Source organism: Larimichthys crocea, chromosome XVI (genome assembly GCF_000972845.2).
Source record: "Larimichthys crocea isolate SSNF chromosome XVI, L_crocea_2.0, whole genome shotgun sequence".
NCBI classification, from domain to species: Eukaryota; Metazoa; Chordata; class Actinopteri; family Sciaenidae; genus Larimichthys; species Larimichthys crocea.
This window is the reverse complement of record NC_040026.1, coordinates 11,802,345-11,824,626: the sequence shown is the minus strand read 5'-3', so window position 1 is coordinate 11,824,626 and position 22,282 is coordinate 11,802,345. Positions and strand designations below refer to the sequence as shown.

At 41.1% G+C, this 22,282-nt stretch overlaps 4 protein-coding genes and 1 non-coding gene across 5 annotated transcripts in view; all 5 read left to right on the top strand.

Annotated features, from left to right (window-relative positions):
• tomm22 (translocase of outer mitochondrial membrane 22 homolog (yeast)) overlaps nt 1–1,794 on the top strand; it is a 6,369-nt gene extending 4,575 nt beyond the window's left edge. The window contains exons 4-6 of the mRNA XM_010730780.3: nt 233–351; nt 469–586; nt 716–1,794. Coding sequence (XP_010729082.1) covers nt 233–351; nt 469–586; nt 716–790 — 312 coding nt within the window. The 3' untranslated portion in view covers nt 791–1,794. The remainder of the gene's footprint in view (nt 1–232; nt 352–468; nt 587–715) is intronic.
• Nucleotides 1,795–2,522: 728 nt separating this feature from the next.
• Nucleotides 2,523–6,926, top strand: dmc1 (DNA meiotic recombinase 1). Its single transcript, XM_019269558.2, has 13 exons — nt 2,523–2,907; nt 3,483–3,527; nt 3,628–3,774; nt 3,874–3,956; nt 4,307–4,359; nt 4,472–4,513; nt 4,594–4,666; nt 4,879–4,970; nt 5,071–5,144; nt 5,268–5,382; nt 5,538–5,598; nt 5,722–5,838; nt 6,663–6,926. The coding sequence occupies exons 1-13, from the start codon at nt 2,851–2,853 to the stop codon at nt 6,730–6,732; spliced, it is 1,029 nt and encodes a 342-aa protein (XP_019125103.2). The 5' UTR covers nt 2,523–2,850; the 3' UTR covers nt 6,733–6,926.
• Nucleotides 6,927–7,054: 128 nt separating this feature from the next.
• gspt1 (G1 to S phase transition 1) lies at nt 7,055–16,784 on the top strand. Its single transcript, XM_010730782.3, has 14 exons — nt 7,055–7,479; nt 7,745–7,789; nt 9,337–9,603; nt 9,692–9,725; nt 10,869–10,946; nt 11,145–11,325; nt 11,442–11,596; nt 11,779–11,919; nt 12,584–12,677; nt 14,823–14,903; nt 15,138–15,311; nt 15,594–15,683; nt 15,799–15,967; nt 16,095–16,784. Exons 1-14 carry the CDS (start codon nt 7,284–7,286, stop codon nt 16,145–16,147), a joined length of 1,758 nt encoding a protein of 585 aa, XP_010729084.1. The 5' UTR covers nt 7,055–7,283; the 3' UTR covers nt 16,148–16,784.
• A 781-nt stretch (nt 16,785–17,565) lies between these two features.
• Nucleotides 17,566–20,661, top strand: rsl1d1 (ribosomal L1 domain containing 1). The gene is made up of 9 exons (XM_010730783.3): nt 17,566–17,694; nt 17,947–18,086; nt 18,194–18,332; nt 18,439–18,587; nt 19,234–19,335; nt 19,683–19,776; nt 19,917–20,048; nt 20,130–20,291; nt 20,378–20,661. Exons 1-9 carry the CDS (start codon nt 17,656–17,658, stop codon nt 20,507–20,509), a joined length of 1,089 nt encoding a protein of 362 aa, XP_010729085.3. The 5' UTR covers nt 17,566–17,655; the 3' UTR covers nt 20,510–20,661.
• LOC113747927 (small nucleolar RNA SNORA55) lies at nt 19,449–19,580 on the top strand. The gene has a single exon (XR_003463999.1). It is a non-coding gene; the product is annotated as a small nucleolar RNA SNORA55 (small nucleolar RNA).
• Nucleotides 20,662–22,282: the final 1,621 nt, after the last annotated feature.

Here is a 22,282-nt window from a genome sequence, read left to right as displayed (position 1 = left end):
ACAAGTACTGAGGATAAAAGTGGCATGATATATAAAAAGAGTATTGTAATCTAAAGTGACCATAGTGTAAGAAATATTGCAAAGTAAGTGACCATGATATCAATAATAACTGTAAGGTATAAATGAAAAAAAAAAAATTGCAATGAGACATGAACAGGAGACTACAACATGATCAGGTAGTGCAGGTGTTGTAAAGTCTGACATGTCTTTTGTTTGTATTTGTGTCCTTAAGCTGGACGAGACACTGATGGAGAGGTTGTGGGGCCTGACAGAGATGTTTCCTGACACAGTCCGAACAGCTGCTGAGGTGTCTGCGCAATGCTCCGTCTCACTGGCCAAGAAGTTTTACAGGTATTCGGCTTCAGTGTTTTTTCCGTCACAGCCTATTGTTGCACACAATAATTCATTGTGCCCTGGTAAGTCCAGAGGATAAAGAGATTAACGCATCAGGTTGTTCGCTCGTTTCAGTTTTTCCCGGTCTGCGCTCTGGGTGGGTACTACCTCCTTCATGATCCTGGTGCTGCCTGTTGTGTTTGAGACAGAAAGACTACAGCTGGAGCAGCAGCAGCTACAACAGCAGAGACAGGTGAGTTTGAGTGTATTACGCAACAGCTAAGAGGCGTGGAAGCAAATATTAACACGAGCTGAGGAGTGAATGCAGTATAAAGAGGAAAATGTGTCACACAGCCTGAGTGATTGACTCTTTTCCGTCTAGATCCTGCTGGGGCCCAACACTGGAATGTCTGGTGGGATGCCGGGCATGATGCCTCCTGCACCTGGCAAGATGTGAGAGATGGAAACAACCAGTGTAAACCTGATATCGGCCGTTAGCAATACAGCACAGCCGGTCGCGAGGAGAGACGGAGAGACCACGGAGAAGAGCGAAGATCTGCAGTCAAAAGAAAGCTGGATGTCAACACGGCAAGATTGGGCTTTCTCCAACATATGGGATTGGAGGAAGAGGATGTGATGCGTTTCTAACACTTCTCTCTCACTGTCTCTCCTTACTCCAACATCATGCAGAGACTTATTTCCAGGAGCACTGCTCCTGTTTTGTTTCTTTTTTCTTTTTTTAAATCAACATTAATAATGTGTTCTTTAGGGGATAGCAGATACTTGTGGATAAATTGAAAGGAAAAAATATCTGAAGGTTACCAATTGTATGTCTTGGTGTTTGCAGTCTGAAGAATGTTGGGATGCTTGCAGTATGTTGGCTGTTTTGCTCATCATCATGCGCTCGCTGGTCCACTTCTGTGTGAATTATGTCAATACAATGACAGACAGGTCTGATGCTTGCAGAGCATACTGTAGACAATATTTACTGATGGGAATTCAGTCTACGGAATGCTCTCTGTAGACTCCGCTTCACAGTTCACTGTTATGGATGTATGTCACAATGTATTGCCTCTCATGTCAAACTGGCCACCAGTTACTGGTTTTATCGCATTTCTCTGGTTTTAAACAAGGGTTGTATAATGCAGCGACACCAGATTCCAGGTTGTTCAATCATTCAGAGATTGCTGTGTTGCTTTTCTCCAGAAAGTTTGTGAAGTGCAAAATGATTTTTGTCAGTTAAGACAGGGAACATGTCATTGTGTTTGTGGACGAATGTGTATGTGGTGGTTGACAAAGTTAAATGTCTCAATATTACTGTGACATGTCCTGTCTTAAGGGTATGTTCTTTTCTATGTTGTGACAATTTCCAATCTCTTACCTCTGTTCAGTAAGCAAGCCCACGTCTCTGTTTTGCATTCAACATGACTGCAGTCATTAAAACACCAAATCAAATGTAAAGTCCTGTGTGTGTGCTTTAAGAACATTTTCCATATATTTACTCAAGATAAGATAGACTTTATTGATCCCACACTGGGGAAATTCACTTGTTACAGCAGCTCACAATATACAAGGTGGATAAGAAAAATACTGGTAGACGTACAATGAATGAAAGACAGGGACAATAATTGACATTTAAAATGTTTTCTAATATTTAAATGAATGTAGGGACATGCAAAATTATTCACTCATGTCAAATATATATTTTTCACAGCAGACATTTTGACATGTCGTAGCAGGAATTAGTTAAAACTACTAAATATGATTAGTTGCAGCAAATAAACGTACAAACACCTCACAAGTCTGCATGAAAAAGGTCCATTATTTTAATGATGCTTACGTTTTTATTATGCATAGGACTGTTTCCAGCTCCACCGGCTGACAAGACCATATAATATACCAATATAAACCACAGGAGTACATTACATATATTTAAAGAACAGTGTCTAATGCTGCATTCACTGCTCTTCTTCAGCTCCTGGTCCAGAGAGTTGTGAACAGGAACAATTTCAGTAACTGATGAGAATTTAAAACACTTTATACAAATCACTTTATTTGGTTATTCAAGTTCGCTAAAGTCATCAAGTACGGCGTTATTATCAGCATGTGTCGTCCATCGTGTTTATGTCATAATACATCCATGGTTTATGTTCGCTTAACTCAGAAATGTGTAATTTCCCACTGCACTTGAATGGGACAAAAAAATACGAATTCCCGCCAACTGGCTCTCAAGCTCTCCCTTTAACTTAAAGCTGTATTTGTTTAGTCAGTATCTCCAGATAATGTTCGTTTGCTAGTTAAAGTAACTCAAGAAGTTCGTGTTATAGTTTTGATAGTTTACTGACAATCATTGTTGAAGGACAGAGAATAGCTAACATTAGCCAAATTAGCGTTTTACCCAGAAATCTTAATGCTAGCTCACTTAGCTCACTTTGGCTAAAGACATCTTGTGACAACAGGAGCTGAAAACAGCGAAGTGCATTTTATCTTCAACATTCAACTCAAACCACACTGACAATGAAAGCTGCAGAGGACCAGGTCGTTGAAGGTGACTCTGGTTTTCAGGATGATGAGGTGAGATTATGATGAAGCATTTCAATGAAGTCAATCTTTGACCTTTAATCAGAATCAGAAATAATTTAATAATCCCAGAGGGAAATTAATTCTGTTACATACTCCAGGTATACAAACAAACAAAAACAACATATGTAAACAAGAAAAAAAAAATATATATATATATATTTAAAAGGTGTATAAAATATCAAATTTACAGTTAAATAATGTGCAACAACTGCAAAAAATAAATAAATAAATAAAAATACTGCAAAAAGTGATTGACCATGTTTGTGTCAGATTACAGATTACATTTGTTTAATGACAAATGTCAATTATCAGCTTGTTTAAAAGTAAATGAAATTACTGATATAAACTACTATCCAGATTGTAGTTTATACATACCATATGTATAAACTACTATATGTCAGTTTAGTGTAACAACATAGTATTAATATATTCAAAATAACAATTTAGGCACAGACATTGTTTAAAAATAGTGTATTATGAATTTTTAGCAAGTTATGCCATGGATAGTTATGTTTAGTTATGAGCAGCTGTCTCATGTAGTTTTTGTGTTTCTCTGATTTGAACAGGAGTCCTTCTTCCAAGACATTGACCTCCTACAGAAACACGGCATCGTGAGTAAACGGCAAACGTACAGTTCATCGACACGGCGGACACACTCACAATTATTCTCTCATGACTAATTTTCCGTCCCCTCTTCACCTGTTACCACAGAACATGGCGGACATCAAAAAGATGAAGTCAGTGGGGATCTGCACCGTGAAGGGGATCCAGATGACCACACGTAAGGCTCTGTGCAACATCAAGGGCCTGTCGGAGGCAAAAGTGGAAAAAATCAAGGAGGCTGCTGGGAAAATGCTGGTAAGATGCTGTGATTCACGCGTCGTTCTTCAACCTGTGCCACGTTATCCTTGTGGCTCAAAGACTGAATTACTTGAGATCATTTTCTTTACATCACAGAATGTCGGTTTCCAGACCGCCTTCGAGTACAGCGCGAAGAGGAAGCAGGTGTTCCACATCACAACCGGGAGCCAGGAGTTTGAGTTAAGACGTTCATAACACGTAGACAGCACAGTTCTGAACACAGTACGACAGTTTGTATTGTGTGCATATATAGTTACACGGTGTATACCATGAGCTCGACTTGGGAGTGATTTAACATGGTGTAGTCCTAAAGGCTACATTACGGTTAATTAATAGAATTTCTGTGTCTGGCAAAAACAAAGAATAATGTATGCCTCAGTTTGCAGGCTTATTAAATAGACATTACTAACCAGTGGTCATATCCAACACATTATCACGTTATCAAGGAACAAATTTGACCTTACTAGATACACTGACGTTTCAAAATGTAAAGACTGGATGTTATAACATCTATCTTTTATCTCTGCAGTAAACTTCTGGGTGGCGGCATAGAGAGTATGGCTATCACAGAAGCCTTCGGAGGTGAGGAGATGTCTCCCTATAGTTCAATATATTGTGTATGATTAGAGTAGTTTATATATCTCTCATGTTTTCAGCACTGCCTCAATCCTGCCAACATATTTTCCTCCTACAGAGTTCCGCACCGGGAAAACTCAGCTGTCTCACACACTGTGTGGTGAGTAAAAGACTGCTAAAACGACACTGTACAAGTCAAACAGACTGAATCAAATGGATCCTGTGTTGTTTTTTGTCCAGTCACTGCTCAGCTGCCAGGTGAGGACGGCTACTCAGGCGGGAAAGTCATCTTCGTTGACACAGAGAACACCTTGTATCCTCACGACAAGAACAACAAGACGGCTTTTGAGTTTGACATTTGGGTGCAGTTTGGTTGATGTTTAACTGACTATCTCAGACTTTAATGAGGTATCGTGTGTTTTCTGTTTGTTATCGTACCATGTGCTGTTTTTGTGTTAATGCGAGATAATGTGACTGTTCATGTGCGTATCACGTTATCCTTGACTTGTGCCCGTCTGGTTCCAGTCGTCCAGACAGACTGAGAGACATGGCTGACAGGTTTAACGTAGACCATGATGCCGTGCTGGACAATGTGCTTTACGCCCGGGCCTATACCAGTAAGAACATGCAGTTCATTTGAACTTAGAAATGAAGCACAGCGGTTTGTGTAAAAACAGCCTCCTGGCAAAGATATCAAACTTTTGTCTTGCTCATCAGGTGAACACCAGATGGAGCTGTTGGACTTTGTAGCAGCCAAATTTCATGAGGAAGGAGGAGTGTTCAAACTGCTGGTGAGTAAAGGAATGAATTCTAAAAAGGTTTTAATATGTTTCTAATATCTTTGGTTTTACTTCCACCATCATTTTATCCGTTCTCTGCGTGAAGCTCCTTCTTGTCTGCTCCCTCCTGTTCAGATCATCGACTCCATCATGGCTCTGTTCAGAGTAGACTTCTCTGGTCGAGGCGAGCTGGCTGAGCGGCAGCAGAAACTGGCCCAGATGCTCTCCAGGCTGCAGAAGATCTCTGAAGGTCTGAACCAGGAGTGTGCTCATGTGCATTCATGTAAAAGCCAAGCGTCGGCTATATATCTTCTCTGGAATATACACATGACGTATAAATGGGTAGTATTGCTCATAATGACGATCATTTTAGTATTTTGGCTCTTGTGTCTGTTTTTCTTAAAGAGTACAACGTAGCCGTGTTTGTCACCAACCAGATGACAGCTGATCCCGGAGCAGGAATGACGTAAGAGATGGCAAATTTCCTCATTATGTCTAATATAAAATGTAATGATTAGTTTTGTGCTTTAAATTCAGTTTTATTGCTGACATACTGAGTCGATTTTTGTTTTCCTCATGCTTGTTTTAGGTTTCAAGCTGATCCCAAGAAGCCCATTGGTGGACACATCCTGGCCCACGCCTCCACCACACGGATCAGTTTGAGGAAGGGGCGCGGAGAGATGAGAATCGCCAAAATATTTGACAGGTATTTATAACATCCGTAATGCAACATTTGTCAGTTCAGTTCACTGTTTTCATGAGTGTAAAATTTATCTAAAAATAATGATCTTCAATGTTGAAATGCCATGTTAATACAGACAAACTAAACACTGATAGCCACCATAGTTTCTACTTCACACTAGGAAAAAGGCTTGAGGTGAGGGGGTTGCAATCAACAATTACACTGCTAGATGCCACTAAATCTTACACACTGGTCCTTTAGGCAGGTCAGCTGCAAATAACAGCTGATGTGTTATCGTTGTCAGATGAGACATCAGCTAAACAAACAAACTGACATGTGATTTTCCATGCCCGAATAGATGTCATATCACGACAAGGTCTTCTGCCAAGGCCTGGAATCCAAGGCCTGGAATGGTTTTGACATTGGTGTAACATTGCTTGTGTATTTTTTAAAGTAATATTTTACCTCAAATGAATCTTATGATTTGAGCATTAAACACTCATCTATTTTCTCAATGTACTTATCTTTGTATCTGCTCATCATCGAGAAAGAGAGCAGTGGTCGAGAGACATAGACAGTGAATGAGTGAGGGAGCGCCGGCATAAAGAATGGTTAATCAGTGAAATAAAAAGTTATTTCCTGAGCGTTTCACAGTGGTTATGTTCAGCACAAATAAACACACGAACCCTTACTCCCCACACACTGCTGCCTGGTCCTGTCTGAATGCAGCCTCAGACATTCGATCTCACCTGAGACTCCTCAGTGACAGCAGACTTGGACTTAAATTTGAACACTTTGGACGGACTCACAGCCCTTTACTCATTTACCTCCTTCTTGATTTCCTCTAGTCCTGATATGCCTGAGAACGAGGCCACTTTTGCCATCACTGCCGGAGGAGTCGCTGACGCCAAAGAGTGAAGGAGACACATGTTAGCACAGTTCCCTGATCCTGTCCATTTTAAGTTATTAAAGGTATTTTAATGCATTTATTTATTCTGTTTTATGACTGTAACTTCTTAAACTTTTCATGTATTTATCTATTTCTAAGATCTAGGCATGTTTCCTGTCATTTAATGTATTTTTCATTGATGTTAAAATAAACAACAACAAAGTCAAGCCTTTGTTTCATGTTATTTAAAGTCGATCCTGGTGACAGTGTCAGGTTACCTGCAGAGGTAAACACAAATGTAAAGTTAATGGTAACATGATGGCACAGGGAGCAGCGGTGCTTTGCTGGCCTCTAGCGGCGTCAGCGGGACGCGCAGCGGCTCGCACGGCACTTCTCGTCGGGTACGGGATCCATATGCTTGTCAAAGCAAGGCTTAACAAAGCAATGGGAACTTCAGCAAACGTGCTGCTGAGAGTCTGAAACACACCAGCAACTAAACGCGTTTTAACAGGACCATAAAAATCATCCACCCTCCCCGGCAGTGGAAAGCTTGTCAACTCTGGGAAAAGAAAAGGGAGCGATGGACCCGAGAGACACAGCCCCGGATTCGTGGGAGCTGGAGGAGGATGCCGAGGCCCCGGCTGCCGCGGCGGGGCTCCCGACAGCCTTCGCCGCCCTTAATGTCAACGCCAAGCCGTTTGTCCCAAACGTCAACGCCCCGGTGTTTGTACCGAGCTTCCTTCAAGCCAGCGCCGTGGAAATGCCTCCACCCGAGGGTAGGTGGACGCCAGACAGCTGGCTGGAAGTTAGCTTCACTCGCTAGCTCGCTTGCTAACCCAGCTAAGTTAGCCTCACTGACAGTGATCGCGTTAATACTAACTAACCAACAAGTCAGCTGGAGTGTTAGTCATGTGTCCTAACAGTGTAATAGCTCCTTTATAACGCAGTAAGAGTCGCACCTGAAGCTCAAAATATGAGCATCACTGTCTTATAAATATTTATGAAAGTTTGACATGCTGTGCTCTCTCTCTCTCCTTAAAGGTGCCCCTGATCCAGTTGCCTGCATGGAGGTGGCAGAAACAGTCGGTATGCACCTACAGTGTACAGCAGGCACTGCATGCACATGTTATTAAGTTACTAATCTGGCTGTCAGGCAGGTTGTTACCACAGGACAGGTGTGATTCATAAGCTCAGGTGTGCACATTTACCTGCAGCCCAGCTTTAAAATCTCAGACTAGACCTCAAGTTTTGGATAATCACTTTTAAATCCCTGCTGCTAAGTGAGTGAACACTGAGCCATATTTGGATTGCTGGCATAGGGTTGAACCCATGTGCATGGGCCTACGTATAATATGATGCAACCTCGCTTGTCCATGCCTGAAATAGACATCCCACTGCGATATGTGTCAAGCGTTGCATGTCCAAAAGGCCTCAGGTCTGCCCCCGTGTCAGAGCACTTTGAATGTATTTAGTTACTCCGCTTTGAGCTGACTAGTTTTGATTTGCCAGAGTCGGATTCATTCACATTTTTGGCCTGACCCTGGATGCTGTGCGCCTCTACTCAAGTTACAGAGAACTGGTGGTGTTTTTGTTTTTTTAATAGAGTGGCTGAGCACTGCAGCTGCAGCAGAGTGAGTGACAGAGGGAGGCAAAAGGAAAATGATCAGATGCAAGAGTCAGGAGAAACGTTTCCTCTTCACGTATTCATGGAGATCGCACACTTGCCATTTCATCTCGCACTGAACGTGTCTAAAAGACAAGTCGTGGCACAAATGTCTCTCCGGGTTGCCAACAGCAATATCTCACAGGCTGATCATAAACAACGAGGGCTGAAGAGAAAATGGGCATTGTACACGACTGCTGGGCTGCATAATTTCATAGTTACGGAAATTGGAGGCTTATTTGTGTGTTGCCATGGGAAGATGCTTCTTCTGCTGGCCCCAGCAGATTTCACTGCACTCTTGTTACAGTTTTTTTTTTTTTTTTTCCTGTTTGGTCAACTTGTATTTGTTTGCTCGGCAGAACATTGCATTGATTGTATCTCTAACAAGTGAGCAGGACTAATGACCGATGAACTGAACAGGCCGCACAGAACGAAGCCTTGCAACTCATTTTAGATGATGAGCGAAAGGCAAATGAGCATGTGCTGTCCTTGAGGTCTTTATGCGACGCACGTTACATATGTAGATCAAATATCGTTGTCATCTGCAGCTGTTTGGACTTCAATTTTTGTTAAGTGCAAGAAATATTCATGTTAGGACACAAGCAAGCAAATGTCAGAATGGATCTTAGAGTTACAAAAGAAAGAATGTCTGAAATAGAGCTTGTGAATGATGAACGGTGTAAGTATCAGATCCAAAGGAATAAGAGGGCTTCTGTTTCTGTGCAAGAACGGATCTCATTCCCAATTTTTGTGCAAATATGTTGCAATAAATTTGGTTTAAACGCAAAACTGGCAGAAATATGATTCAAAATCAACCAGAATTCACTTGTGGTTGTGTGCAGATTTTTTTTATTCCAGCCTGTTTTATCATTAAATAGTTTCACCTCCCTCCAATTTCTGGAGTGTGTGTGTGTGTAGCGTGTAGACCTTGCAGAGAAATAACAGGTGGAGTTCGTGTCTATGGTTCCAGCTCCTGTGGAGAATGGAGGCACAGAGGCAGACATGACCACAGAGGAAGAGACGTGGGAGCAGAAGGAGGAGCCGGGGGGAGGTGGAGGAGGCGGAGGAGAGGAGCACCTGGGTTCAGGAGGAGCCTGTCAGGAGGGCGCCGCGAGGAAAGAGGATGAGGAGATGATGGAGGAGGAAGAGGAGGAGATGCCGATGCCCAAAGTGGTTCCTGCAACTCCGGACGCGCCCAAGAAAGAACACGTGAACGTGGTCTTTATCGGTCACGTGGGTGAGTCTAATTTATATGCATGGTATTTATCTAAAGTAGATTATAAAAAGATTAACTCATGATGTTTCTAACCGTTTTTGTCTGACAGACGCTGGTAAATCAACTATTGGAGGACAGATCATGTGAGTAATCCAATTTTTATTAGAGCCTGATAAACACACATTTCTTGCAATGATCCTCCAGACGTGGTTATCAAACACTTATTTTACAGTTTAACAGTAAACTTTATTGTCCAAAATGACATCAGAGCACTAAAACAGTAAATGTCACTGGCAATTTAAGCATTAAATATAACTATAAAACTATACTATACCATAACTATATGAATATATATAACTATAAAAAAACACAAATAGATAATTAATAGATCTTAATTTTTCTGCATTATGTCTATTTTAAAAACAAAAGATTTCATAATCAACTCACTCAACTCAAACTTTGTTTATAAAGCACATTTAAAAACAACTGAGGTTGACCAAAGTGCTGTACAGGTCGATACAAATAATATACATGTAATACCTAAAGTACAACGGGTTAAGACAAATGCTAAGATACTTAAGTTTGGGTAAAAGCCAGGGAGAAAAAGGTGTGCTCTAAAGGAGGATTTAAAAACCTCAAATAATCCAGCAGATCGGATGTGCCAGGGCAAGTTATTCCAGATCCTAGGGGCCCCCGCTACAAAGGAACGGTCACCTTTGGTTTTCAGTTTTGTTTTAGGGGGGACCAGTAGCAGCTGACTCGAGGATCTCAGAGTTCTGGCGGGGGTGTGGATGTGGAGAAGCTCGGTCAAATACTCTCGGTCAAATAATGAGCCAATAGCGATATATCTGTTACAGGTCAACGTTGGGCAATAAATCCGCCCTAATGACATATCAGTCGGGTTCTGTTTTTCAATATTTTATGTGCCGGGCTGCAAAATACATCAAAATATGTATGTGAAATATGAAGTACTTAAATATTTCTAAATGTAGTAAACTAAACTAAAAGAAGTTAAACAAAATAAAAAAACAAAACTAGTTTATTGTTGGCACTGTGTGTGTGTGTGTGTTCAGTGTATTGCGTCATCTGTAACCGTCACTGTGTTCAGTGTTCAAACTGTGGCTGCCAGCTACAGAGCAACAGGCTGACTCTTGCACGAAGGTATTTTTCAGTTGGAGCTTCAGTTTCATTTTTGCTCCCATGATGGCTACAGATAAAATAAATATCATATTTCAAGCCTGTCTGTTTAGTCAGTTTTTCCTCTTTTCTGTGCTCCCCCTTGCTAGGTACTTAACTGGAATGGTGGACAAGCGAACCCTGGAGAAATACGAAAGAGAAGCGAAAGAAAAGAACAGGGAGACATGGTGAGAAAGGCTTGTGTTGTGTTGCAGTTTCTTTTTTTTTCTTTGTTTGCTTTATTTTATGTCTTAATTTGCATTATTTTCACTCAGCAACTAATCATCAAAGCAAATATAGGTGTGATTACCAGAGGCTTTGCCACACGTGCAGCGATTTTAAGTGCTCATACCACATAAATCCAGAGATGAACATGCTCGTTGTAGGTACCTGTCGTGGGCTCTGGACACAAACCAGGAGGAGAGGGACAAAGGGAAGACAGTCGAGGTCGGGAGGGCTTACTTTGAGACTGAGAAAAAACACTTCACTATCCTGGACGCCCCCGGACACAAGAGCTTTGTCCCCAACATGATTGGTGGAGCGTCACAAGCCGACCTGGCAGTCCTGGTGAGATGGACATGCAACGAACTCTTACACTAACCAGCCCCAAACCTCTCCAGCGTAATGAGTCTAAAAAATGTACTTAAAAAGTACAGCGATTTTTCTTTATTGGTTTGTATCAGGTGATTTCAGCGAGAAAGGGGGAGTTTGAGACCGGCTTTGAGAAGGGTGGACAGACACGCGAACATGCCATGCTGGCTAAAACAGCAGGAGTCAAGCATCTTATTGTTCTGATCAATAAGATGGATGACCCCACTGTCAACTGGAGCCTAGAGAGGTGAGCAGGGACCGGGTGCACATAGATATGACGTCTTTATGTTGGTTTTTAATGCTGATTTAGTGACATTCCCACACTTCCTTTTTACTTTTTGACTTCTCCTTTAGTGAAACTCTTCACATTCTGTTTATGCATTTCCTATTTTAGTAAAATAGCTCCATCGTTTCATCACTTTCCTGCAGATATGAAGAGTGTAAGGAGAAGCTGGTGCCGTTTCTAAAAAAGGTGGGCTTCAACCCCAAAAAGGACATCCACTTTATGCCTTGCTCTGGACTCACAGGTGCCAATCTCAAGGACCCCGTGCCTGAATGCCCCTGGTACACGTAAGTGAATGTGGTGGTCCAGTATCATGTTATGATACGCTGTGAATTTTAGAAGCTGTAACTGGATGTACAGTCATTCTACCACTGACTGAAAAACAACAGCTACGCACTCAACTTACCTGAACAATGACGCTTTGTTTCATGTTAACAAAGTGGTCATAGAAAATCGTCACATCTCACATCTCGAGTGTCTGCATGACTTTATATTTCAGTATAATCAGGATGCCGTTTTCATCGGTCTTTACAATGGGACATATATTTTACCCTGAAAGGTTGCAGCACATCAAGTACTTATTCTCTTTACTGTTCATGTTAAATAAGTCCAGCAAACAATACCTACCTGCCTCATTTCTCCACCTCACACAGCTTCTGGCTCACAATATAGAAAGACGAGCATGTTTTTAAATACGTTTTCCTCAAAGACATTTTAGTGATGGTTTTTATGTAATTAAGGAGTGGGAGGTAAGTCTTTGGCAACATGTATTAATGATAAGTTGATTGGATTAGTGAAGAGAAGCATGGCAAAATGTTGTTTTATTGGACACACTTAACTCTCGATCGAGCAGATTTGTTCGTGATTTGTGTTTTTAGTCGATGCTTTACTTTGTGTGGATTTTTCACAACACTGGCTGATGGACAGCTTTCCTTTCTTGTTCCTTACCAGGGGTTTGCCATTTATTGCCCATCTGGACAGTTTGCCAAACTTCACCAGATCCAACGATGGACCAGTCAGACTACCTATTGTAGACAAGTACAAGGTGAGCAGATGGAGACCGACGATTCTCTTTCCGAAGAGAGAAAAACAGAAATCTGTGGCGGCTTGTGGTGCTGTCCTCGGCGGATGAGTGGGCGTAAAATTTCTTTTGGTTTTTGTTCACTTGGCTAGAATCGTTTTTTTTTTTTTTTCCCCACCTCTCCAGTTTGTCATTCTCCTTCCTCTCTGTGATTTTCCAAGAGCACACCAGCATTACACACACACACACATACACACACACTGCAGCCTCTGCATAGTCATTCCACTTTAAGATAATTCAGCTTCTTGGCACGCGGCTCGGTTTGGATGTTGGAAGCAGTTCAACACATAAGTGTTGGTGGTGTTGAGTTATTTTGGAGCTCTTTGAGTTTTTTTTTTTCCTTTCTTCACATGTCATCTTTATCCTCTTGTCTTTACGTTGTTTAAATACTCCTCTCTCGCTGTTATTACCAAAGAACCTTTATGTAGTGGGTATATGATTAAGTAGTCTCAACTGGTGGTCTCCTGATGCAAGGGGATTATGGTTCAGTTAACTGGCTGCTGCATACTAATGAACCAGCCAAGCCGTCCATACAGGAAGCTTTCAGCAGGTCCACAGGCTGTGACTCAAACAGTTATTTACTGTGTCGGGCTGTGGAAATCAGGATTGTCAACCATGATAATGAATTCATTTTTACATAAGTCAAGTTAATCATGTATTATGCAATGCATTGGCATTGGCTATCATGATGCTAATGTGCTTTTGAATTTAATAATCTAATCTAATTTAATTAATCGGAAAATAAAGGTAAAATACTTTATATATGTGCAATGTTTCTGCTTGTGTTATAGTACTTTAATGATCACATTGCTACTGGAATGACGTTTTGGAAAGTATGCCTTTGTTTGCCAAGTTACTTGAGAAGATCGATTCCCTTTTCGCTATTCTCAGTTTTATATATAAAGCTACCTCCAGCAGCTGGTTAGCTTAGCTTAGCACAAAGACTGGAAACAAAGGGAAACAGCTAGCCTGTCCTAGCTGCTGGTTGTAGCATCCTATTTTCCAGAGAGTTTATTATAACAGAATTCTTGACACCATATCTCACGCATCGTGAAAAAAACAATACAAAGACTTAAAAAGGTTATATATATATTTTCACATTCACAATTATACAATTCATTGTTTATAGTATGTTCACTTTGCTAGGTACAATATAGCAGGAGACCATCTTTGTCCCTCTAAAGTTGCTGTCCCGAGGTTAAGGTCATGGCCTTAAGTCTTCGGGTAGGTGGGTGAGGTTTAAGCCATGCTGTAATCATTTTATGGGCTATCTGTCACCTTTCCTTTCTGGCTTGTCTCAAAAGACGTTCACAAAGTCTCAGATTAAGCCACATCCTCTGCAATAGGGAGGATTAGATTTATTGTCAAGAGTTGGATAATGTTTGTAAAAAAAAAAACTTGACTTGACTTCCAACCAAATTCTTTCCAAGTCGAGCTACTGGGAACTTTTTCCCTTTTAAAGAGTGCATATGAGAGTTTTCTAAGCGTTGTGTTATAGTTCTTGAAACTGTGTGGGAGATTTTAAGGATGAGATAAAGCTGGGACTCTTCAGTCCTCTGGACTGCTAGATACGAACATACTTTATGGGCACAAGACTCATAAATGTCTTTTTTAAACCAGTCAAATAGCTGCTGTCAGATAGATGGCACCAAAAACAAGAGTTTAAGTAAAAGACACAAATACTTTATATTGGGCAACAGTATGAAAAAGTGAAAAGTTTCATACTGTAGGTCATCAGTATATTGTCAGTATTGTAAAAAATACCAATAAATATTATAATAATATTAAGTGGAAACCAAGAATTTATCTGTTTTTTATTTTGTTTTTTCTTTTAATTTGTTAAATTGAAAAAAATTGGACATTTTCAGTGGACAGTGGCAATATATGGCATTTTTCAGAGTGCATTAGTTTTCCTCTATAATGTTACATGAGTTCTGTTTCCACCCTCATAAACTGCAATTTATTAGTCACATACAATCTTAAAAGAACTATAAATGTACAATACATTGTCACATTCCTACACTGGAATAAAAATATTTGTATGCAAGGATTCTTGTCCTTGGTTCATTTGGAGTAACATTTTGATCCAACACGTGTGTGTTTGTGCAGGACATGGGTACAGTCATCCTCGGGAAGCTGGAGTCTGGATGCATCAGCAAAGCCCAGCAGCTGATCATGATGCCAAACAGGGTGAGATCTCCTCTGTATGACTTTGCTTCCTCTCACAAGGGACGGATAAACTTCTACTAGAAATAACTTCAAGGCCTCATTCTTGTATTAAATGTACTGTAGCCTAGATGATAAGAAAGATCCTGTAACCAAAAGGATTTAGTTTCAAGCTCAGTTTTAACAGCAGCCATCTATCCTGTTTCAGCACAGCAGGAATGTGTTTGTATAAATTATGTACAAATCGCTGTGTTGCAGCACACGGTGGAGGTCTTGAGCCTGTTGAGCGACGATGTGGAGACAGACGACGCGGCTCCTGGGGAGAACCTGAAGTTGAGGCTTAAAGGCATCGAGGAAGAAGAGATCCTCCCTGGGTTTATCCTCTGTAGCCCTGACAACCTCTGCCACTCTGGCCGCACCTTCGACGCACAGGTAATGACAAGAGATGACCAAAGTCAGTGCACGCTGCCATCGGGCGTCCTCGTTATACATCTGACTTTCAGAGTCATTAGCTGTGGTGAGAACTTGAATCAAAGTCTGCAGCCACAGGCTTGATTAGCTCTCATTTATTCAATCTCCACCACACACTCTTGTGTTTAATGAATAATGAATATAGAAATGAAGCTGTTCTGTTTTATGCATGTATTATGAATATGTCAAATCAACTGAGTTTTCCTTCTAAAAAAAATTGTTTATGTGCTCCTTTTAATGCAGATCGTCATCATTGAGCACAAATCAATCATCTGTCCTGGTTACAATGCGGTCCTTCACATCCACACCTGCATTGAAGAAGTGCAAATCACAGTAAGTCACTCACTCTGCTCCACGAGCTGTTTGTTATGATCATTCATCGAACTTGTTCAGCCAGTATTGTTTCTTTTTGAGTTCCTGGTTTAACTCTTTAAATCCCGCCCCGCAGGCCTTAATCTGTCTGGTGGACAAGAAGTCGGGCGAGAAGAGCAAAACCCGACCACGCTTTGTTAAGCAGGACCAGGTGTGCATCGCCAGGCTCCGGGCAGCAGGAGTGATCTGTTTAGAGACCTTCAAAGACTTCCCTCAGATGGGACGATTCACACTGAGAGACGAAGGTAAGCAACGCCGTGTGTTTGCAAGATGGACACAGATGTTACAGCGGAGTTATTAAAATGTGAATTTATTTTGTACGCCTGGCTTGATTTGTCTTGAATCATCATCTCGTCTCTTGTCCTCCGCCAGGCAAAACTATCGCCATCGGCAAAGTGCTGAAGCTGGTGCCAGAAAAGGACTAAATGCAACAACGGCAGCATGCATGGAGTTCTTCCTACTCGTTACCGGAGGAGAAACGCTGCTAGAGCCGACCCAAACAGCTACTCTCTCTTTACACACAACTATGCTGAAGAGGAGAACAACGACAACAAAAGGAGCGAGAATGAGAATAAAAAATTGCGTCACATGAAGAAAAAACAAGACTGAATCAGTTTTTATGATGAACAATATGAAATGAGAGACCAAGTCCAGTGTGTCAGCTTTCTCATATTGAGAGCTCAGCTATGCCACTAATGTAGCTACATATCCCCCCTTCTGTACTCCCACGGCTAACCGCGCTGTCGGCTGGCCACGCCATTTGTTTTTAGAATGGAGATGGATGCAGTGTTATTGAGATTGGGGAAGAAGAACAAACAAACAAACAAACAAATACAGAAAGATTTCATATCCTGCAAAAAAGGCCAGAGTTAGCCTGTAATTATAATTTGCATAAAGTGCATCTCCCTTTTTAAGAGTAGGATTAAGAATCCGATGGACTTTTTATTTGGTTTTAAGGATTGCTGTACCAATATTTTTTTTTTTTTAGTTTGGTCTCTCTCCACATGAGATGGTTTAATTGGATTGAGCTCACATACTACTCTGATGAACCACGGATAAACACACTCACACACACAGACACAGACACACACACACAGCTGTTACATAATCTAAACTGAAAATAAATGATCAAAGCTGCAACACAAAGGTGTGTTTGTTTTCCTTTTAGTAAGTGTTACCATTTGTAATATCCCATATATTGAGGGAAATTCACTCGTCACGGCAGCTCGTATACACAAGGCTGATAAGAAACGACTCATAAATCAGAAATATGTAGAAAAAGTCATGAAGTTAAAGAGTCTGACAGCTGTTGTCTCTCTCCAGCAGACGACTGTATAGAGTATTGCCGATGCCACCACAGTGTCATAGAAAGTTTCCTGCACTGTGGTCAGTGTAATTGCACTGTATACACACATGTTGTGTAGCATGTATATGTATGTAGCATATATATATATATATATATATATGTGTGTCGGTGTGTGTTATACACAGGACGGTTTTTTTCAAAATACAGCAGGAGGTCATTGTGTAGCATAAATAAATATAATTGCACAGTAATAACAAACCCTGACATTTAATTTTAAATATTAATAGCACCCAAATATTAATACTAATAAATAATCATATGTTTATGTACGTGTTTTAATATTAGTATAAGTGGATTTATTGCTGATTTTGTCAAATTCAGGCTTAAAAACTACTAATTTTGTCCCTTTTGGCTTCCGTACATTTGTAATTGACTTCAGTATTTTATGAATCGTTGGTTTCAGCGCAGAGCCTCTCATATGAAGTCTAAAATAATATGTGTCCAACATTTTAAACTTATTTCATGATTGTTCAGAGTTGAGGTGCCAATAAAGTTTGTTTGGTTTGATGTGTGACGTAGAGTGTGCCAACTGCGCATGCGTGGCCGTACACACGTGAAGCAGACAGCATGGCGGAGAAACAAGAAGTAGCGTTGGACCGGTCACAGGTAAAAAAAAAAGTTATTTATACTGTAATACGGCGACACTCTTCACACACACCGTGTCGGTTAGTAGAGGTTTATATGACGGTGATTATTTATGTTGTTACGACTCGACAGCAGCTGTAAGAAAGCGAGCATTACGTAGCCTGATTTAGCAAAGAAGCTAACTCAGTAACGAGTTTGAATCCTCCAAATCGATGAAATAAAACTGTGTGTGTCGGTGATGTCTTTCATAACTGTGGATTTAATGTCTGTCAGGTGAAAAAGGCCGTCCAAGCCTTGCAGGCTTTCCTGAAAACCAAGTCAACCAACGAGTCCCTGCTCCTGGACGACGCTCAGAAGATCAGCCTGCTCTTCACCCTCTGGAAGATCCCCAAAAATTCGCAGACCATCCGCATGTGAGTCCACCAGACAGGCGACATAAAGCTGCTTTAATGTCAGACGTGTGCCTCTTCTGTAGGAGCTCTCATCTCTACTGATACTGACGTTTGATTTCCTCCCTCAGTCCTCTGCCTCATGGCCAGCGGACTGACACAGATGAGGTCTGCCTGTTCACCAGAGATGAGCCTAAAATGACCTCCGAGCAGACCCAGAGGTTTTATAAGAAGCTGCTGGAGGAGAGGGGAGTCAAAAACATCACTGAGGTATGGTCCTTACAGCAAACGCATAACTCAGCATGGATAAATGTTCAATACATATCATAAACATGCATGATGGCATACTGATCACGTGTCTCTGCATCCTGAGCAGATCATCCCATACAAGGTCCTGAAGACAGAGTACAAACCATATGAAGCCAAACGCCGGCTGCTGGGGAACTTTGACATGTTTCTTTCTGACGACCGCATCCGCCGCCTGCTGCCATCCCAGCTCGGAAAACATTTCTACCTGAGGAAAAAGTAAGATCATTCCCAGAGCGATGCCGGAGTTTGTCCTTCAGATCCTTTATCTCTCAGCAAACAGGTGTTTTGTAGTCTATTAGGTGTAGGTCTGTATATTTCTGTTTTGTTCCCAGTCAATCAGTTTAGGTGGAATTTGATGCACTTTAAACTTTTCTTTTCACAGTTTGTGGCAGCGATAGTAAAGTGGTATTTCTTTTACTATTCCTGAATTTTGTGACTGGAAATATGTTTTTAGTACAAGGTGTCCTAATACTTAAGATGAACCTTTCATCCTCTTTACATATTTATGTATCTGTGGGACTGCCCATTATCTGTGATGTCTTTGAAAAGGCAGCTGTTGATAGAGCATTGTGTGTGTGTGTGAAGAAAATACAAGAAATTTAATTTCAAATCAAGTTCAGACTTGAAATCTGTGATCTTTGGCAGTGATATAAGTAATTACATATGTATAACTTCATACACCCAAATCAGCAAATCTTATATTATGTCAGTTCCTGCTTATTTTGCACAAAGGTTGTTCTTTTCTATCTAAGTAGTAGTCTAGTTTTTTTCTGTATCTAACTTTTTTTCTCCCCCTGAAGTATTTTGGTGGTTTTGCAGCTGCAGTAGATTTATTTTTTACCGTCATTTCTGTCTTTACCAGGGAGCCGCTGTCTGTGAACCTGCAGAGCAAAAATCTGGCCAGAGACATCCAGAGTGTCATCCAGGGCACCAGCTTGAAGATCACCAACAGGGGCTGCTGCTGGTGAGTTCATTCAGTGCTCTGTGAAACTAACCCGTAATCCGCTTTTAAGAAAACATGCTGTACTCGCTTCAACAAAGTCGACAATGTTGTCGCGTCTTGTGTTGAAACGAATGGCACCTCTCAGCAACCCTGTCGATTCTGTTAAGTGATCGATACGGGCAGTAGCTGGTGCTAAAGAGACTCAATGTAAATCCAGATGGACCTCCTCTCCCCGTGGAGCCTGTCTCTACAACTTTGGAACACAATATGAAATGTCATGTTCACGTGAAATACAATATACCCTCATTTGTAGCACGTGCACCGTTTACGGCGTTATTTTTATCTCACGCGATTGGTCTATGTTGTAGCATGGCACGTGTCGGCCACTCCGGTATGGCCGCAGACGAGTTGACAGAAAACATCGAGGCCGCTGTCCAGACAGTGGTGACCAAACTACGTTTGGTGAGTGTGGCTTCCTGGAGAGTTGTCTAATAGACTTGGAATGGAATGGAGTTCATATAATATTTATATTTCTTGTTGATTTTTTTTTTTAAAGAAGAATTGGCCACTTTAAACTACAATTTTTGCTTTACTGTATACAGAAAGGACCAATGCTGAAGCTCATCCACTTAAAGAGTCAAACATCAGTGGCCCTGCCCATCTACACCTCAGACCTGAGCAACCTCAGTGTGATCGAAAAGAGAGAGAAAAACCCTCAGACTCCCAAGAAGAAGGTGACGACAAGTCAATGTTGCTCTCATGTCCGAGGCCATATTTCAAGGATGTGTAAAATAACCAGCTTGTGTGTCATTCAGGGAGCTGCACCTGAAATACAGGCAAAGAACAACAAGAAAAACACAAAGCAAACAGATACCACCACAGAGGGAGAGGAGAAAAAGGCGAAGGTGGAGGAAGAAGACGAAGAAATTCCACAGCTGGTTCCCATAGCAACACCTAGCAAAAAGCCCAAACTGGAGGTCAGTGCTTCTCACTAGATTTAAATACTTTGAACTCATTTAAACATTTCAACCAACATTTTTCTTTTTTCTTTCTTTTCTTGTAGAAGTCACCTAAAAAGAAACAGCTGGGGAAAGTGTCCAAACCTGCCGCAGCCAAGAAGAGAGGAAAGGCACCAAACAAACCGACCAAGAAGGCAGGAAAGACCGAGTCCAGAATCAAAAGAAAAGTGAAATGATTCTCAGCAGAGCGTCTTTGCACATTACCCTCCCAACATGGACTTTTTTACACAGTACACAGAATCACAGCATTCACAGAATGGTCAATATATTCAGTCGGTTTGTTTTTTTTTCTGGAGTGAAGCAGATTTATAAATGTTATTTGAAATGATCTGGGGCTTTGTTGACTTTTTTTCACAGCAGACATCGTAGCCTAGATCCATCATCCCCTTCCCTCTCTCTAACTCAACTAGTTACGGCACATGGCCACCCACCATTAGCTTTGGATCTGCTCGAGATTTCTGCCTGTAAAAAGGGAAGTTTTTTCCTCGCCACTATCGCCAGGTGCTTGCTCATGGTGAGAATTGTTGGGTCTGTAAATAATAAATATATAATAATAAATAGTATGGTATGGAAAGTGTCATGAGATAACTTTTGTTATGATTTGGTGCTATATAAATAAAATTGAAATGAGTAAAGCTGAATGGGGTTTAGCCTTTATAATATTGCATATGCAATATTAATAACACCAGTGGTTTTCCTGCTAGGTTAAAATTACTGAATGCTTGAATGAGGCTCATAATGGCTCAGCCACTGATTAATCATGTATAGTAAAAGTGGAGATTTATATATTGTTTTGGTTACTACTTTTTAAATGGGACATTGAAATTCTTCAGGTAATTTATATATTTAAGTATTACTTCAACCTTTATCATGACCTGTCCTTTTATGGTAGATTTACTTGTCAGACATTTCTCAGGAAAACTAACGCTCATCAGAATGAAAGAGCTCATACACACAATATTCAATCATCACTGATAATGCTGTCATCTAGTGTGTTTTTAGATATTCAAAGAAAGCATCGGCACAAAATGACTTGGCAGAATGACTCGCTGAACATAAACATTAACCGGTATGACGTTTTTTGGCTGAAGCGTCTGTTAGCATCCTCTTTTTGTAGTTCTTTTAAACAGTTCAATAAGTTCGCTGCGTTTTCATCTGCCACGTTATGATTAAAGTCGGCAGTGCTTCATTTTCAGTTCAGACACCTGTGTACTTCAACATCTGAAGTCCTTTAGCCTTGAGAACTGTTTGCTCATGGTGAGTGTTTCTCTCAGAGCTGCGCATGTATAGTTGCCAGCTGTATCAGATGACATCCCTATTGTCAGTGAGACTATACTTGGGCTTGTACAGCTGCTGCTCGCGTGCAGTAATGCTACATGGTCACAATTACACCCCCCCCACCTAAGAGAGTTGCATCTTCATAACACCTGTTTGCGTTTTTATACCGAAGATGCCAAACATATTTTACACACAAGCCATTCAGTGACATTCAAATTTGAGTGCTTCTACATTTTAATAGCTATATTTGTCGTGGAGGAACAAGATGATCAATAAGTGGCCAGCCAATCAGTGGTGATGATATTGTTGTCAACAGGTGGGCTGGGTCTGTCTATTCATCCAAGCCCTCCCTCTGTTTGTGGGGGTGTGGTGGGCCATCTGGAATTACAGTGTGTTCACGGTTTACTGGGCAGGAGAGTGAGAGATGCATCATGCGGACACACTCCTATTGATCATACAGATGATATAACTCTTTCATATGACTGTTGGGAGGTGGCTGCTTTGATTTTAAGCAGGGACTGAAGACTGAAATGAAGAAGGAAGTTGTGGAGCTGTGGATGTTCATTGGCTGGTGTTTCTATTATTCATACGTTAAAGGCTCTCAGAGGGGACAAACAAAGCGGTAACAGGCGTTTTTTTCCCCTTCCCGTGAAGGAACCATGGAAGCAATT